At 37.2% G+C, this 18,919-nt stretch overlaps 3 protein-coding genes across 3 annotated transcripts; all 3 read right to left on the minus strand.

Annotated features, from left to right (window-relative positions):
- Positions 1–246: 246 nt before the first annotated feature.
- On the minus strand, positions 247–2,655 carry LOC148157038 (thiosulfate:glutathione sulfurtransferase-like). The gene is made up of 4 exons (XM_088009505.1): positions 2,607–2,655; positions 1,580–1,696; positions 1,226–1,388; positions 247–571 (listed from the first exon to the last, which is right to left on the minus strand). The coding sequence occupies exons 1-4, from the start codon at positions 2,617–2,619 to the stop codon at positions 517–519; spliced, it is 348 nt and encodes a 115-aa protein (XP_087865631.1). The 5' UTR covers positions 2,620–2,655; the 3' UTR covers positions 247–516.
- A 1,529-nt stretch (positions 2,656–4,184) lies between these two features.
- LOC106930475 (thiosulfate:glutathione sulfurtransferase) lies at positions 4,185–6,255 on the minus strand. The gene is made up of 4 exons (XM_015008047.2): positions 6,152–6,255; positions 5,387–5,503; positions 4,993–5,155; positions 4,185–4,502 (listed from the first exon to the last, which is right to left on the minus strand). The coding sequence occupies exons 1-4, from the start codon at positions 6,162–6,164 to the stop codon at positions 4,448–4,450; spliced, it is 348 nt and encodes a 115-aa protein (XP_014863533.2). The 5' UTR covers positions 6,165–6,255; the 3' UTR covers positions 4,185–4,447.
- Positions 6,256–6,910: 655 nt separating this feature from the next.
- LOC106930466 (uncharacterized) lies at positions 6,911–9,995 on the minus strand. Its single transcript, XM_088009503.1, has 2 exons — positions 9,778–9,995; positions 6,911–8,025 (listed from the first exon to the last, which is right to left on the minus strand). The coding sequence occupies exon 2, from the start codon at positions 8,019–8,021 to the stop codon at positions 7,239–7,241; it is 783 nt and encodes a 260-aa protein (XP_087865629.1). The 5' UTR covers positions 8,022–8,025; positions 9,778–9,995; the 3' UTR covers positions 6,911–7,238.
- Between the last annotated feature and the right edge of the window lie 8,924 nt (positions 9,996–18,919).

Raw genomic sequence — 18,919 nt, forward strand, 5'->3', positions numbered from 1 at the left:
CATAGTTTATAGTCATAGTCATAGCATGGTTTAAGAAAGTTTTGCTCCACCCAGGTTTTTATTTTAGTGAGACAGTGGGTGAGGGTGGAGCGCCTTGTAGAGCTGAGACGTTTGGAAATGTCAGCATAGCAGTGGTAATTAAGGCTATGATGGCACATGATGTTACCAAGAGGGAAAAAGTGCAGAGGGTAAACACAAGAGGACCAAACATAGAGCCTTGAATATAGCAAAAAAGAAAACAAACAAAAAGCTTTATATGGTATTTAATACTCTGGTCAGCCTATTGGGACATCATGCAAAAATAAAACGTTTTAATTAAACCACTGCAAAATTCTCACACAGACACTGTAAAGAGTAAACATAATTGATTTTATTGTAATTTATTGTGTGCTATGAATTCAAACTTTAAAGTTTTAGTGATTCATTGTATGAGACTTAACAACATCAATCTGTATCCATTTTCTTTGCGGAGTGTATATAAACAGTGCACAGTGTGAGGCTCCTCTTTAAAAGAAATCAGTTCCTTTGTCTTCTTGACCATTCGCTGTAGGCTCCAGCATAATTACGTGCACTGACAAAAAAAAGAGCACAGAATTAAAAGTTGTCATGATTATTAAAAACAAACGGCTGATTTTAATTACATCTCTCCTATTAGTCAGTAAATATTTTATAATAAGAGCCTTGAACTGGGGAATATGGTAAAATGCCTGGCTTTGTATAGAGCTTAATCAAGTCTGAGGACTCCAAAGCACTTTAGACAACAATCAGTAATTTACCCATTCATACTCTGATGGTGGTGAGCTACACTGTAGCCAAAGCTGCTTTTGGGACACAATGAGTGAGACAGAGGGAGAAGAAGGATTTCGAACTGGTAACCCACTGGCAACGGTACAAACGCTTCCATCGTGAACCATTGTCACCCCTAATATAAAACTATTTTCTGAATTTCTACTTCCTTCTACAAAGAAACTAACAGCAACGTTGATTCTGATCTATTATTATTTGATTTTTATGCGATGGGATTGTTACATTTACTATGAAAAGCTTTCATTATTTAATTGGATTTGAGTGGCAACACACTCTAATATTGTTTGATACAACCAAGTTCCTTATTTTTAATTAGCAGGTGTTTACTCTAGTGATAACAAAATCAAAATGCCTTTAATTAAATAGAGTCTAGAAACATTCTGATAAACAGAAAACACAACAAAAATAACCCATTTACTTAGTATATCCTCTTTGCCGTGCATTTCCTGCTGCCATCTCCCCTCGCCTGCCTGACTGGCAGTAAAACACCATGTGAGGAGCATTCAGCGCTGGCTTTGCTACACCGTACTTGGCTTTAAAGTCATCTGGGTTCATACAAAGAGCAGCGTCTAGTGTGTGAACTGTTGAAATGAAAAGAGACAACGACATATTAGTCAGATGCTGCATCATGAAGCAATGGATGCAGAAATATAGAGAACCTGAAAATACGTATGTAAAACAGCACACCCCGTAATACTTCTGCTTTCAGGTGTACATCATTTTCCTATTTCTACAATCCATGGAGAGTAAATTGTAATAAATCGGGACTTACTGGGAATGTGAATGGCACCAGGAATACGTCCTCCATTCACCTCACCATCGGAGCGGACGTCAATCAGAACCAGATCCTTGTTGCTTTCTATAAGAGCTTTCAGTTCCTCGTATTTGACTGGGAAAAAACACGTGGAAAAAATATTTCAAGGCTTTGAGAAAACTGCATCTACCATTTTTTTAAAAGCACAAGATCAAGAGATAAATCAATAAAACACAAAACTGTATTTTCTTGAGGAAGCACCATCAGTTTGTGCGTTGGGTTACAGAACATGTAATCTGATACGAACTACAGCCCATTTAGTTGCTTTCAGCTGTACATACAGGCTACCTTATAGTTGACCTCACAATGAAGGCGTCAGGTATCAGCCGCTCATCAGTGGGAGGTAATGTTCAAGATCACTTCCTTGACTCCATGTTTACAGACATAGTAAGGATTATTTAAATGTACATTAACATAAAAATGCCGAGCTCATGTTACCCGAACTGCTGAAAGCTCTGAATGATTAATGTGAAAATGACAAAAAGCCTATGTATCTATGTAGAAATCTGTAAGAAAATAAAATAATAATAATAAAGCCAGCATTCACGGGGCATTCTGCTTATCGCACAACTTGTTTCTGGGATTTGGTAGTAAGGTCAAGATGCCATCATAGATAATGCTACATGTTAGGGCGTTACAAATATTTTAAGTGGTTTGTTTTGTGATGCCCTGGCAAATAACTGTACTGCCAATGGATCCAGGAGGCTTTAGAGTGAACCTTATCTAATATGCTGAGTCACTCCAAAAAGGGTGAGAGAAGTATTATATGGGCATTTCCATTTTCTAACATTTACATCAATAAGGACAAGTACTAAAAGTTTTGACAACTGACAACTTCTCTTAGTTGTCAGAGGTATATTCATAACAAATTTTTAGTATTATTGTATATATTTTCCCCCGAAACTGTTAAAAACTGCTAGTTTTTTAAGTTCAATGCTAAGATGCATACACATTTTACCTGTTACAGTAAATGAAATTGACTTACTTGCGTTTGCCATCCTAGCGAAGGTGTGAAGATGAGCTGTAATGACTTCCTATAAGGTGATACCTTCTTTCTCATTTTGCTTACTGAGACGTTATTGGCTCATAGACAGAAAGTGGGTGGGACTTTGCAAAAGGTTGTGGAAGGAAGCCAATAACTATCCTCTAGCTTACCTTAGTTTTATAGAGTTCTTGTCAAAATTATTCTTAAAAAAACAAACAAACTATATTCTTATAAAAGTTTCGTTTAAAAGAATTACGTTATAAAGCAGACAAATAAGAAAATGACTAAATGGTATTAAGTTGAAAATGAATCAAACGTCATACAACATCTAACGCCGTTCCTGTCAATAAAAGTAGAGTAAAACAAACCAAAAATGCAGAGTTAGAAAGAACTATAAACAGACCAAATTCTGAGTGAACCATATCAATAGTTAAGCAAACCCAGAGCTAAGAGCTGTAGGTGCATATTAATAAATTAGAATCTCACTGTAATGAAAATGTATGTGTGGATCTTCTTAAAGCACTGATTGGTTACTTCTTAATCCTCCCAACTTTTTAATATTTTTTGCTTCACATTACTCTCAGAACTGCTGTTTCCCATTTTGCCACCTCACTTTTCCTTCCACTCAATTTTACATTAATCATCTTAGATACACTCTGTCGCACACCAGCTGCGTTAGCAGGTACTTTTTGTGGCGTACCTGTTTTGTGGAGGGTATCTATAATAACTGTTTGCTATACAATGTTAAGTCAATATTTTTTCTCAAGACTGCGTCGGCCATAACATAACATTTTTGACATTGCGTGTTATTACAGTTTTCAAAAAAGAATGATCAGTTTTTATATAATTTCTGTAAGAAACCTATACAATATTTCATGTTTTAAAATACATTTCTGAAATCAATTTATTTTCAATATCAGTTTAAAAGCACATCATGCATATCTCATAGGTTTTTGTCCAGCTAACACCCCTTTATAAATAACCACAAAATAGTGGGTATGTGAGTATGCATTAGTGACGCATAAGGCTGCTGTTCTTGCTATGCTCAATCTGATAAATTGTGTAAATCGAACAAATGAGGATTATGCCTTGTAGCGTAAGTGGTCTACTGTAGGCTACAACTGGACTTCTCGTCTTTATGTTCTCTGATCTTATGCATAAAAACATATCACACAAGTAGAAATCTAAAATACAAACAATTTAGGAGGCAGCATGTATGGAAAGCCATAAGTGCCAGAGTTCAATAATCCAAAAAGTATCACAATTGATGTGCATTTGTGAAAGTAATAAATCTGAAGGTACATGCATCAAATTAATCTATCTTTATCTTAGACAAATTAAAACATACATAAATTATTGAAATCTTTAGTAATTATACATGTATATTTTTTTACATGGCCATGGGCTGTAGAGCATCAACTTACTTTATCTCTTCACATCACAGGGGACCCAATCCCCAAAATATCAAGCAGTTGTATTTCCTGAATCTCCTTGTCTTTAACCACTGACAGAGACTAACATGACCCGCTGCATAGTTCCAGACATTAATATAAAGGAAAAAAACAACAAAAAACAAGCTTTTTAATTTGTACATTTATTTATATGTATTTATGACTTTATATATACAGCATGCAAAACTGAAGCAGTTTTTTAATTAAACCACTCCAGTAATCTCACATAGACAGTTTTAAGAATAAAAAACATTTTATTCCATGTTAATTTATTGTGCGTTATGACTTCAGATTTTACAGTTTCTGTGTCAACGACATAAAAACATTTGTAAAACTTGTGTGGTGTATATAAATATAATGCACAATATGAGGCTTCTCCTTAAAAAGAAATCAATTCCTTTGTTTTCTTGACCATTCGCTGTAGGCTCCGGCATAATTACGTGCACTGAATAGGACAAAGAAAGCACAGAATCAGGAGTTGCCATAATTACATAAAAAAAACAATGCAAAATTAATTTGATCACAGTCAGTATGCTGAAAGTCAAAAAGTGTTTTAAAACAGTGTGAAATAAGGAATATGGCAAGCGGTCTACATCTACTCATTAAGTCTGAGGACTCTAACGTGATTTACACAACAATCAGTCATTCACCCACTGATGGTGGTGAGCTACATTGTAGCCACTGCTGCCCTGTGGCAGACTGACAGAAACAAGGCTGCCATTCAATCTGCGCCACCTGGCCCTCTGTTCAAGTGGCGCACCACCAGGTGGCCATATCTTCGCCACCTGGTGAAGAGACATGACGACTGAAATGGCGGAAGTGGGAGTTTGAGCTGCCAACCCCCCCGGTTACAGGACAAACCCCTTTCCTCTGACCACAAACAGAAGCTACAGACATTCTCATAAACAAAAACACAACAAAAATAGTTAATTTACTTGGTATATCCTTTTTGGACCGCCTTTCTTGTTGCCATCATTGATCGCCCGCCTGACTGGCAGTAAAACACCATGTGAGGAGCATTCAGCGGTGGCTTCGATACGCCGTACTTGTCTTTAAATTCATCTGGGTTCATGCTAAGAGCAGCGTCTAGTGTGTGAACTGTTGAGATAAAAGGAAGATTAGACAACTGCCTATTAGTCAGGTTCTGCAGAATGGAGATGAGCATGCAAAATGTACAGAACCTGAAAAACCAGAATAGCTATCCTCACTCACCACAACACGCGTTGCATGTAAAACAGCACATCCTGTAATACTTATGCTTTTAAGCGTACCTCATTATTTTTTTCTACAACTCACTCTATGGAGAATAAATAGTAAATTAGGTCTCACCGGGAATGTGAATGGCACCAGGGATACGTCCTCCAGCCACCTCACCATCGGAGCGGACATCAATCAGAACCAGATCCTTGTTGCTTTCTATAAGAGCTTTCAGTTCCTCGTATTTTACTAGAAGAGAAAAGATGGAGAAAACCACAAAACATGTCAAAACTTTGAGAAAACCACTTAAAACAAACAAAAACAAAAAACAAGTTCAAGTGATAAATCAATCGGCCACAAAACTGTACTTTCTGCGGAAGCACCTACTGTTATTACAAATCATGTAATCTGATACGAGCTACAGCCCATTTAGTTGCTCTCGGCTGTACATTAGGCTACCTTATAGTATTGAATATAGCAATGATGGCGTCAGGTATCAACCGCTCATCAGTGGGAGGTAATGTTGAAGATCACTTCCCTGACTCCAGAAAAAATATCTGAAGGATTCGTGGCGCTTCTTAACATTTGGTAGTAAAGTCAAGATGACCTCATAAATAATGCAACAGGTTGGCGTCGCAAATTTCAACAATATTTTAATTGATTTGTTTCGTGATCCTCTGGCAACCGGCTTTACTTCCTCCCACTGGATCCAGTTGGCGTTATGTTGTACCTTATTTAAAATGCTGAATCCCTCCAATGAGATTAGCATTTTACGAACAATTAAAGATTTTGATATTATGAGGAAATATTCTAACAATCTGAAACTGCATTAAAGTCTACACGTTGTCAGTGTTAAATTGCATATTATAACTGTTGCATTACATGAAATTGACTTACTTGTGTTTCCCATCCTGGTCAAAGGGCGAAACTGTGAAAATGAGCTGTGATGTCGACTTCTTCCTCATTTTGTTTACTGACACATTATTGGCTCCCATACAGAAAGTGGGTGGTACTTTCTATGCTCTGGCATACCTTTGAGAAGACTTTCAAAATAAAATGAAGCTTTATTTTATGTCTGTGTTGTTGAGGTACCACAATTCTTATAGTTCTTTCTGGTCTAGTTTAATTGGAAAAGCTTGTAAAAAAAATAGATAATATAGGAAAACAACTGCTTATACATTGTGAAGGGAATCAAAAGCCATAACAAGCCTGATGGTATTCCATGACAATAAAAGTAGAGTAAAAAAAAAACCCTTAAAAGTGTGAAAAGAGAGATGAGTTTCTAAAGGGACCCTGAACTTAATCTAAAAATCCAGAGCTTTGCCTCATGCCAGGACATAATGGCAGTTTTAACAAATATATAAAAACCACTAAAAGAAAAGTTACATACCTCATCTTTAATGGGTTAAAATGAATTACAGAAACCCTTTTTTAATTTAAAATGTCCTGCATTTCATATGCAATTTTTTTTTTATCCAGTCAAAACCCATTTTTAAAGGACTATAATGGTGGGCATATCAGGGTGCATTAGGGTGTGAAGCAAAAATACTGCAGTATATACTGAGCTCAGACTTTTGAGATATGTTAAATGATTATGTAGAAGAAATGAACTCTGTAATGCCATTTTCACTGAAATCAAATCAGTCATACTCAGACTTTTATAAAAAATAATTTTATTAAAACAATTTCAGTCACCACTCTAGAAAAACACAGTTAATATGTAAGCTTAACAATAAAAAACCCCAACAAAATACTATAAAATTAATCTACTAAGGTTAATTCGCCTGCAAACAAACCTGTAAAACTAACAACAAAATAGCAAATGTTAGTCATATTTCACTGATTTTTGCATGATTGCATGTAGATTCCTTGAAACAGGAGTTTAAACTATATATTTGTTATAAGACACACCATAAAAAACTATTAATCTTTTGTTATTAATTAACTTGACTGGATTGAACTGTTCACGTTTCTTTTGTCTGGCTCATGATGCTCTTTCTGATTTGTAAGAGGGGTTTCCCAGTCCCCCGCCGGATTCCCGCTGCGCCTTCTGACACATTTTCCTCCTACAGAGGACCACAGCTACTATAATAAGAAGCAGAATTAAGACGATTCCTCCTCCTATGACCCCAGCCAGCAGTTGGAGCTCCAGCGATTCAGGGCGTTCGTACCGCTTGCAGGAGAAGTCTGAGTAACTGCTGTGTCCTGCTTTGTTTATTGCTTCCACGCAAACCTTTGTCCCCACCTCCAAAGATCCCACCGTGGCTCGTCGGGCACCATCCCCAAACTCCAAATCGTTGCCACTTCCCTCTACAGTCACCTTGTAGGAGGAAACAACCGAGTCAGGAGCGCACCACTGCACCTCTATCTTCCCCGCGTTTTCCCCTGTGGTGATCGGCCGCAGTGTTTCGATACGTGGAGCATGAGGAGGGCTGTCCTCATCACTCACCCCAGGGCAGAGACACCCTTCTCTAGCTTTGATCATTTCACAGGGCTCCTGATTTTCCAGGCAGGAATTGTATTCACAGGGTGTATTCACGACTTCACTGTTCAAACGGGGACTTTTAGCAGAAGGTACCACTTCATGAACGATGCTGAAGTCATCATAATCAGTGTCGGGGTTAACTATGGTGAAGTGTTCCACGATTATGGCCTTCTTACGAGTGACGGATGGGGAAGATGTAGAAGCACAAGCGAAGAGGTGGGAGTGCATTAGAGGTGAGAGGAAGAGGAGAAGTACAGCCAGGTTCCCACAAAGTGATCCCATCTCTCTGGAAAAAGAAAGCAAAAATAGATCACTCACATTATTGTGACCAAGCACATAAAGTTATCCATGTCATATTGATACCAGCTTTAATCGATAATTCAACTACTTTGTTTAAACAAGGTATAAAGAATAGTAATTTTAAGAATGTCAAGTCACGCAAAAGCAAATCCTGAAAACTGTGCCACAGTACAAATAAGATCTGTGGAGCTACATTTATTTTACATAAATAGCAGCAAAAATGGTAATAGGGTGAAAACCTAAAATTCTGAAAAATAAGAACTTAATAAATCATAATTGACCTTTCAGTTTGTCTTTATAGTAAATAACACATTTTAAAACACACTTTTATTATTTTTAAAGGATATTTTTTGTCTCTAGTGGCCTCAATTTGACAGCAGATTGACAGGAAAGTGGATAATAAAAGAGGGAGAAGGCATGCAGCAAAGGCCAACAGGGTGGGACTCGAACACGTGACGGCCACGTCCATAAGGCCTTTGCATACAGGCCATACGGTCTCCATACCACCCCCCCCAACCGATCTGACAGGAAGGATCTACCATTAAGTGGTCAATGACATAATGTCTGCAACATATGGAAATCTTTCATAGTTTCTTTATTTCTCTTCAGACAGTTTTAGTGGTGTAATAGGCCACTTTAATGGGAATATGGTGAACAATTTGTGACAAAAAAGACCTGAGGATTATTGAGCACTCTACCTATGCAGTAAATGTGTTTTGAGCTCCATGTAAATAAAAACAAGTAGGAAGGACAGATTTCTCTTCTTTCCACTGGAAACACTATTTTGTCTCAGGATTGTGAAGCAGGTGGAACCTTGGACACGAAGGAAGCAACCTGAAGTTGCTTCCTTCGTTTCTAACACCGTGGTGAATTACTGGAAGACTTAGGAGGTTATGAGAGAACTTTTAAATTCCTCACTGAGTGCTGGTTTGCTAGGCCTCTTACGTTTATATTTCATCTGATTAGATACATCTTGATCTTTTTTGTGGGGGTGGTTGTGGTTTTATGCACTGATGCCAGAATTCAGCAATCTAAAGCATATTTTTCAGCAAGTTTTGTCAATTGGTATTGTAAATTTTTTTTTCTACACATTTAAAACATGAAAACGAATATAACTATTATGAGCCACAACTTTGAACACAGCCGAAAAGGAAAAAGTTTTAATTACAAAAAGTAAAATTTTGTACCTTTTTTCCCCTACTTTGATATAAGAAAGAGTAAAGACTTTAACACCAATCTTTTTTGTTCTTCCTTGACCACAGTTTGATCCCAAAATTTGAAAAGAGAGAAAAAAAAAAACCCAAACAAAAAAAAAGAACTTGTTTTTTTAAGGGGGGGTTCTTCAAGTCTACTTTCTGCTAAGAGATGCCTTTAAATACACCCAGACATCTGCAATGTTCTGGTCTCCATCCTGTAAACACCGTAAGATAAATAAATCTGACTGCTGGAAGCTATTGGGGTGACACAGATCAGCACTTCCATTTACTCCTGGCAGAAAGCCAGATAAGGTCTGTGGGAGCCCGAAACTTCAACAGCAAACCAGTGACAGTATTTTATGACTTGGATAAATCAAAATGAATTTTAGCAGGCATGAAAGTTCTTCATGTGTCCTTATAGACAATTACTGATAGCTGAACCTTTAGAAAAACAAAACAAAACAAAACATGCAACTGTTTTGCAGCTGGTTAGGAGAAGGTATTTCTAATAAAATGAATGAAAAGTTGTGAACGTACTCTACCTTTTGATGCTGTTTAGTTTGTTTTCTTAAAGTTCTTTGTTCCCGCTGCTCTGGCTCTTTCCATGTGCTCACGAATGTCTGCAGTTCTCACTGTTTTAAACTATTTCTCAAACTCTCTCCTCCTCCTCTTCAACACCCCCTCTGTCTCTCCCCTGAGTGGCTGCCTCTCCCTCCCTTCTTTTCATCGTCATACTGTTTTCTTTTTCACAGTGCCTTCTCTTTCTCAAGCAGTCCTCCAACTAGCCATCAGTGTTCCTTTCTTTCTTCTTTTGAACTGAGTTTTTTAAGCTGTCTGGAAAGGGGTGTGAGGTGGGGGGCCAGTTACCACAAAGATGAGTGTTGCTCTGCATGTTAATTGGCTCGGCAGCAGCAGGAGGCATGCTTGCGCTAGTTGAGTGTGTTTGTTTTATACCGGAGGTGAATATGTCTGCTTTTGATCACATACTTTAAAGATGAAGTTCCTGCATACTCTGCAGGTGATCTCGTGTAGCAGAGCGGGACATAAGGTCGTTACAGTGTATGTTTATAAGTGCCTCTGAGAGTGGGGGGTGAGGAATGCCTGTTTGTTACAGACTCCCTCTTCTCATGCGACCCCATTGTGACAAAGGAATGAAATGATGGAAGCCTTCTCTTTTCTAATCCTTTTATGGAGTAAAACTTGCTAAGCTGTTTTTTTTTTTTTAAATTCTTCTTCCCAAGTGGCATTGTGGTACCAAGGAAAAGAAAAGTACCAGGGCAGAGTATTCCCTTCGGTTTTAGGAGATTTACACAACCTTAACCAACCTTAGCTGAAAGCACTGAGACATGTCTGGTATGTCTGGAGTTTATAATGACTGGATGAATAGGTTTAGGAGTTTATCTGGAAAACGATTTCTGAAAGCAGTTTATTACTCAAGTCTCTTGTGTAAGTAATGAATATGGATAGGTTTAGGAGTTTATCTGAAAAACTATTTCTGAAGGCAGTTTATTACTCACTTGTATAGAAACCCTACAAAGGGGCACAGACTGTACAAGGGAGGCACAGGAAAATTTTTATTTTATCTAAATACACAATATTAAATAATAATGAACAGTGGGCCAAAGTTAAAAAGAAAAATAAAACAATTTATTTACCCAAATAAAGCTTAGTATTCTCCTGTTACACTGGCTTGGAGCACAACAAAATCACTCGATTAGCCTGCTTAGCTTAGAGTAGCTTAACTCCGAAAACTCTATGTATCTTAGTGCTATTATGCTAACTTTTATCCACTTGAAGCCAACAATTTTGAATTATTATAGACCAAATAGTGCAAACAAGTTTACTTACAGTTTTTTCTCCTTCATGATCAAAATTGGAAGGCCTTTTTTGTGCAATAGTTTCAGGCTGTTTCTTGTTCTTGTACTTATTAATATTAGTGGTAGTTGTAAAACAACAACATGAGCATTTCTGACACCTACTGACATGAAGTGTTGACTTGAACATGATATTAAAAAAAGAAGAGAAAAAATTATTATATATCCTTCAGAATACATTAATAAGCAGTCTGAGGCTCACAGTTTTAAAAAGTGAATCAAACAAACTGACTGGCTGACCAATCAGATTCCAAGTCATGTGCCCACGCCCCTTCTGACTTTGCCCCACAGTCTGAAAAACGCTTGTCTAAGATTAATTGGTCTCAAAATTTGACATAGGATTAAACATGTTTGAGTGGTTGTTTGTCGTTGTGTCTCAGTGTTGCACTGTGATGGACTGGTTTCCTGTCCTGGATGTAACCCAGCCCCCTGTCCACCAACGTACAGCCAAATGCTCCGACTTGACCTGCAAAGATATACAGGTATAGACAGTAGATGGATGGATTGAAATGGAGTACCAGAAAGAAAGGATTCTGCATCTTACAGGGACAATCCAGGCTAAATAAAGAGTTAATTATTACCAATACTCATATCAAAAATATGGATATTATCACACAAAGAGGTGCTGAATACAACTGCATGCCACACTTTTTAGATTTTCATTGGTAAAAATATTTGAAAAGCACGCATCATTTTCTTTTCACTTTGCCATTATGCATTACTGTTAGTTCATCAAAAGCATCCTGATAAAATACACTTAAGCTTGTGGTTGTAAAAGGTACACCAGCACAGCCCTTAAATAAACACAGAACGTATTTATTGTTGTGTGTGAATGCATTCTTATAAACTAATGCAACAGTTTAAACAGAACAAAAGTTTTCAGACTCAAGAAACACTCTATGATCTTTTTTATTGCTTTTACTAGGAAAGAAGGACCACACACTTGTTTACTATTAGCCTCGGAGAGTCATGGGTGCCACAATGTTAAGCTCTAAATAAAAGTTCTTTGTAAAACTAGGTTCTGGAAACGAAGCGTAAGGGGTTTGGCATCTAGCTGGGATTAGTGCTCAGAAAAGGTGACGCCAAAAGAGTGAAACCTCAGTAACTGCATGTTCTCTGTACTTCTTGTTGTGCAATGCAACACAGAATTATTTTTGATGGAGTTTATTACACTACCTCAGGCTAGATGAAACACACCTGGTTCTCAGTCAATTCATGCTTTGAACATGCAGACCAGATGCATAGAAGATAAGGGGTGAAGGGGTGAAACTTCTTCAGTTTGAGCACAAAATCATAAAATGTATAATTTAACCAGAATGAATATGAATAGCATTTTCTATTTAAAATGACATTTATTTTGCTTGTACATGCTGTTTTGGCGTTGTTGGGGATCTACTAAAGCAAGAAAATGTTTTTTTTAAATTCTGAAATATGTTAGACACACATGTTAGACCTTTTCTAATATGTTAAGATTATCATTTGTTGAACAAGAAGGCACAAAAGTAAGCAAACAAAAACAGTTCTGGACACAAGTCCATTTACCACCATCTCCCAGGCTTCTTTACGCAAAATGTACTTCAGTGATAAGAAAAAATACAACATATATTTTGGTTTATATTCTTGTAAATTACAGGTATTGAAGTAAACACTATCTGATAAAACAACAAGCAGTATTATTGGATTTTAGTATTTGATATATATTTAGCATTTAGCAATGGCACTAAGTGCTAACAGATCTTACATTTTACTGCTTCATGTAACAGTAGACACATGAAATCAATCAGTGTTAAATACACTGTGTTCCCCAGGGGTTGGTATAAATTGGTAACATTCTTCATTCAACCCCAAATGTGGTTTGCTTTGTACCAATTAGCATTTGTTAGCATGTTTATGTCTTTAAACGCTGAGCTTGCTCACATTAGCATTTAGTTCAAAGCGTCACTCTCCTTCAGTGGTGGTATAACAAACCACAGTGGAAAATTTTGTACTTTTCTCCTGCTCCTACCATAGTTTTCCCTCATCACCACTGCTTTTTCAGCTTTGCTCCATGCTTTAATGTTTTGACTACTTGAGACAATCATCTCCTTCACATCCCCTATGTGTCCCCCTGTTTTGTTTTTTTTTACCGTCAGAGACCGATAAGATTCAACAGCTTGCTTGGATCATCACGGCTCAGGTTGCAGTGATGTATCACAGGGTTAAATCACTGCATTCACTGTTAACTGAGACAGTCTCTCTCAATAGTCATAAGACAGAACTCTGTCATATGACATTATCCTGATAAGCAAGCCTTATGAAATTCCTTAAACTTTTTTTTTATTCCCATGTGCTTAATTATTTTCTGGACAAACTGGTAACATCTGAAGAAACAGCTAAAATGTTATGGACAAATATTTGACCCTTTTGAGATAAGTTGCTTATAAAAGAAAAAAAAAAACACTATCTAAGCAGGGTTGCCAGATGACTGACCGTTTAGTCCCAAAGACATCATAAAAACCCCTCTCCAACTAAAAATCCCAGCCCGAATCTCAACCTCTGTTCAAACTCATCCTAAACTCTTACAACTATTACAAACGACAAAGAATATGTCGCTAGCACACAACTGCACTGAAGCAAACAAAAAATATAGGACATAAAGGACCCACAAAATATGCAACCAGGCGACCAAATAACCTGTCACCATGGCAACAGAAAAAAAGTTGTAAATCTATTGTATATCTGTCTCGCAACATCAAATAAACACTCTTTGTATCAGTTGAACTCTTAACCCCGTTTGTAGTGTTTACAATTGACATTGAGCAATGCCATTTCATAGTGAAACTATATTAATTATTGATTATATCACGTTGAACAGATTCTAGACGTTTTAAATAAATGAGTGCAAGGACACGGCATTTGACTGAAATTATACATTGTCTGCCACACAATGATGACTGTTTCACATTTGCCCAATAGTATCTTGACAACCACAAAGACATTGGGAAATATCTGGAAAGTTATTTAGGATATAAAATAAGAATTTCAGTAAAACAACAACAAAAACATTCCCAAACAAACCAGAAATCAAATTTGACCAGGACAGATTGCAAAGTAGAAACTGTGATCATAAATTCTCTTTTTTACCACAAAATCTGGAAGAAATGTTCTGTTCTCTTGGGCAACGACCTGAAGTACAGCAGCCAATTCACATCTGAATGGCTCAGAAAACAAACATCAAGGTTTGAAAGTGTCCTAGTCAAAGTTCCCAAAGAACATTCGGTCAAAGTTCCTCCACGTGGACGCAAAAGTCTCATGATTTGTAGTCACAAATTACTACAAATCATTTGTAATCTTGTGTCGGTAACCTCAACAGATGACAAACCATCTCTCAAGTTCAAGCACGCGATAACAAATAAACAGTGAGAAACATGATAGGAAACACATTTTGAAACACAGCATGACTTACAGTATCCCAGACAACTATTACAGTGTCATAGTGTTGGTCAGTAAAGTTGCTGTTTAACACTCATGCTCATTCCAGGATGAATTACCCAACTCACCTTTCAGGGGAAACCAAGCAGAGCTCAGTGTGCAGGCACATACCTGCGTGCAGATTTCACCTGTGATAGACATCAGTGTTTTGTCTTATTTATGACTTCACAAAACAAGGCATAAACTGTTAAATAGCATAGTTTTCTGTTGCCATGGGTATGCTAGTGTATTAAACTTTTCCAACAAGGTACCAAAGACTGATTAAAGGAAGTCATGCACTGAGTCATAGCATTTAAGATAATGACCTCCCTCCCAATGCAAATTCCTCCACCCCACAGCAACAAGTTGGAGCAAGATGTTAGACATGTGGCAGGACAACATGTCCTGCTACTGGCAGTGATACTTAAACATACATAATCTACATAATCACTTAAACATAACATAATCTACTTTATTTCGTAAAATCTGTATTGGATACTCCTATTCCTTTGCAGGAAGCCAAGAACCATATAAGGCAGCAGTTCCCCTTAGCATCTTATTTCTAATAATCGTATCACATGGTTTTGTTTTTTCATTCAGTCAGTGAGTCAAGCCCCAGCTGACTTGTTGAAATGCAGAAATGTGTGGGCTTCGTTCCCCCACCTACCCACACACCTCTCTGAGGATTTCAACTATTTTGTTTTAAACAGGAAGCGCTACTATAGGCTGGATCCCCATCACCTTTGACCTCTCACCACTTCATTCAAAAGGAATCCTGAGGTGGATGTATATCTAGACACAGAGAAGACGAGTGCACAGCTAATTTTAACCCGCTGGAGCCACAGTGGCCCACGCTGTCTACCCAGTCCTCAGGAGAATAATAGGAAACACATGTTTGACGATGGAGCAGCTCGTATCGTAAAGCGGGCTCACATTACTTATCACACCGCGTTTCCTTACAATCAGTGTGATAGAAAGTATATTCATCACTTAATATTTTAGGGTTCATTTCTCTAAATTATAAAGGCTATTTCAGTTTTTAATACATTTTATTGCTCTCTTTGTTTCACAGGCAGCCTTTTAGGACATGGAGTAGTAAGATTTCTGTGGTATCACTATCAGCCATAACAGCATACAAGTCACTCCCTCTAATCTGTTACTGAAGCCTAACTGTAGGTGAAAAGTGGACAATATGAGATTTGATTATTAGTTGAAGTCCAGTCTAAAGCAAATGCATATTTGAAAAGTCAAGGGAAAGTGGTACATTGTTATAAAAATGTTTTTCCAATAAAAAACTGAAAAATGTATTGTGCATCTGGAGGAGAATCTGATGACAAATATTAACAGCCACAAGTTTAGACTTCATGGAAGAAGAAAGTCATTGTCAAAAGTCAGACTTGAGTCCTGATTATTATTATTTTTTGGCTCAAATCTTATATGGGACGCAGCAAATCCCCCAATTCTGGAACAAACTTCCAGAAAACTGCAAAACAGCTGAAACAATGATTTCCTTTAAAGCTAGGCTAAAACCCCACCTCTTTAGAGCTGCTTTTGAACCATAATAAATGAAACATTGACCAACATTTTGATGTGTAGTGATGACGCTGGACAAAATGTAATGTTTATTGGTTTACTGTGTGAGATGTCTTTTATGACTTTGTATTTTTTTGTTTTTATGATATAAAGCACTTTGAACTGCCTTGTTGCTGAAATGTGCTACACAACTTGATTGACTTTTATGAAATAAGATATTCTGAAAAACAGCGACCAACACCCTGAATACCCCAGCACAACTGCGAAACATGGTGGTGGATGTATCTGAAAAACTGGTATTTGAGTTTATGGGAAGTGGAATGAAGCTAGACACAGGGCAGTACTGGAAGAAACCCAAATAATTTTACAAAGGGGAGGAAGTTCATTCCAGCAGGACAAAGACTCTAAATATTCTGGCAGAGCTACAATGGGATTGCTTAGACCAAAGGATATTAATGTGTGAATAGCCCAATAAAAGTCTAGACCCACATCCAGATGGCAATAAATGGCAAGATTGATATTCACAGATCTGTCTTTGATCTGATTTAGTTTGAGCTACTTGGTTTGAAGAACAGACAAAATGTCTCTTTCTAGATCTGTAAAACTTGTATAACATACCCAAAAAGACCTGAAACTGTAACAGTGGTTCTAATAGTCAGCTCTGACCTATTTAAGGTGATAAAAGTTGACTGCTTTCCCATGCTTTAGCTTTGTGATCTTACACATTTTACACATGGTTGTAGCGCCCCTTAGTGGTAAATGCTTGCTATTGTAATAGTTGCCGTTTGAGGCAACTATTACAATAAGAAAACATATGTTTTCTTCAACTAAGTGAAGAAAACATATGTGCATGCCATTGAGTATAACTTTACTTAATCACAGAGGTTCAACTCAATATTACAATAACCATAAAGTACTTTTACCAGCCTGTGGCTGCTTGTGTAATTAGATATCCACTGAGTATGCTGTAACTCACATTTCCCCTATTATATTTTTAAGCTCTGTTTATGTGTTGCAGCTTGAAAGCAAAACAAAGCAAAACAAAACAAAGGTCAAACTGTGATTGAGACACTTTCCTCTGGGTGGGAAGATTTTTGCCAATATAGAGTAGAGTGCAAGTAAAACGAGTTCAAGCAATAAAACTGTTAGTGTTGTGTTAGAAATGGTGCACAGATCCAACGGAGTGCCCTCAGGAAGGAAACAGTTTTGGTCAGTAGTATGGATTTTACATACCCTCATCACCATCAGCATAAAGGCCAGATTGATTTGGGGTGTTTAATTATTTTACATTTTTAACTTTTTATTTATTTTTTCGTTGTGAATGGTGACAACATATGGAATCTACAAGTTCAATAATAAACTCTTATAATTTATTGTATATTTTCTGCAGTCACAATAAAAATTTATTGTATTTGCAAATTGTTGAAAAATCAATGCTTTCTGTAGGCTCTAATGCTTTCAAGCCACATTTAAGGGATGTTTGGGATAGTTTTTCCTGTTTCCAACATTCAGCTGCTGAGCTGTGATGAAGATGAAAAATTCAAAGTCAGTCCTCCTCCTCATTATTCCATCCGCTTTGATTCAGTTGTGGGTCTGTTTCAGTCACACTAAAACAGACCCATATCATCATGCTAACTATTACCAAGCTTGGATGTTGGAACGTGGTTCTTATGCTTAATCTCTGACAACAAAACTTTTCTCCAGCTGCCATTTGGCGTATTCATTTGGGTAGCTAGTTTCAGTCCTGTCTGGATACGTCAACTTTGGAGCTTCTTTTCCTTTTGGCTCCCTCACGGTTTGTGACGATGTAAAACTGGCAAGATTGTAGGTAGAGATATTTAAGTTTCTGCAAATTCTGGTTTACGATATGAACCTTAGTTTAGTTTTTTTCATTTCTTTTTTACAGTTTCCTTTAATTTGAAGGTAAACGTTTGGATAGACAGTTGAAATATCAACACAGTAAAGTGTACCAAAGGGGTAATAAACCTAAGCAAATAAAAACTGGCTTTGAAAGGCAAACAGTCATGAATGGCCCTCCCAAAGCAGTTACCTACCATCAAGGAGATTTGTGGTGTAAGCTTAAATGGCAGGTCCAAACTGGAAACTTATCTGGGCCTCCAAACTGGAGGCCACAATTAAGATTGTTTCCAGCAGCAGATCGCTGACATTAAGACAGGAGATGAGGGCTACAATTGGTAAATTCTGATAACGGAAAGAAATAAAGTTTTTTCCAAATGCCTTTTAAAACAAGATCTCACTGAAGGACTTAATGAGTAAACAGTAAAACAGTCCTAGCAGTCAGTTTCCACATCTGCACACCCTTTTTGTCAAGATGGACAAATTAAACATGCTTGAATAAAGGCTTCAGTTGCTCCAGGGGAGTTTTAGTGGTTTGCATATTCAATGCCAGGATTGTGCAGCTGTGTTGAGTTATGAGAAAGCAGCATTCTACGTTACTTATCATTTGATGAGCGTTCTCTGCTTTTATTTCCACTGTTAAATTAACCAATTATGACAGAGAGAGGGCTGTTTTTGGTGCTTACTGAATTGAAATTCCTGTTTATGTGTGAAATTTACTTAATTAATCTCTGTGCACACTCTCTTCTCCAAGTCCTTCAGTCATATGGATGGTTTAGGAGAGACAGTGCTGCTTTTGTTTGAAAGCATTGACCTAAATGGCGAAAGCACATTTCTATCATTGCTTTATTTCTAAATTAGTGAAACAATTTGACTACAGTGCAGAAAGTAGTCATACATTTTTTTGTGGAAAAAAAAGATGGCAGTGAGAAAAGGAACATCATCTCTATCAGTTGTGTGTTTTTTTTAA

This window comes from Poecilia mexicana, unplaced genomic scaffold, assembly GCF_051168715.1.
Source record: "Poecilia mexicana isolate PSO_F unplaced genomic scaffold, ASM5116871v1 scaffold_10, whole genome shotgun sequence".
NCBI lineage: Eukaryota > Metazoa > Chordata > Actinopteri > Cyprinodontiformes > Poeciliidae > Poecilia > Poecilia mexicana.

Coding starts and splice junctions, on each gene's coding strand:
- LOC106930466 (XM_088009503.1), bottom strand. CDS start 8,021: ATGGGATCACTTTGTGGGAACCTGGCTGTACTTCTCCTCTTCCTCTCA.
- LOC148157038 (XM_088009505.1), bottom strand. Junction 1,389..1,579: donor TGGTGCCATTCACATTCCCA/GTAAGTCCCGAT, acceptor TCATTTCAACAG/TTCACACACTAGACGCTGCT. Junction 572..1,225: donor CGGCAAAGAGGATATACTAA/GTAAATGGGTTA, acceptor TTTTTTTGTCAG/TGCACGTAATTATGCTGGAG.
- LOC106930475 (XM_015008047.2), bottom strand. Junction 5,156..5,386: donor TGGTGCCATTCACATTCCCG/GTGAGACCTAAT, acceptor TTATCTCAACAG/TTCACACACTAGACGCTGCT. Junction 4,503..4,992: donor GTCCAAAAAGGATATACCAA/GTAAATTAACTA, acceptor TGTCCTATTCAG/TGCACGTAATTATGCCGGAG.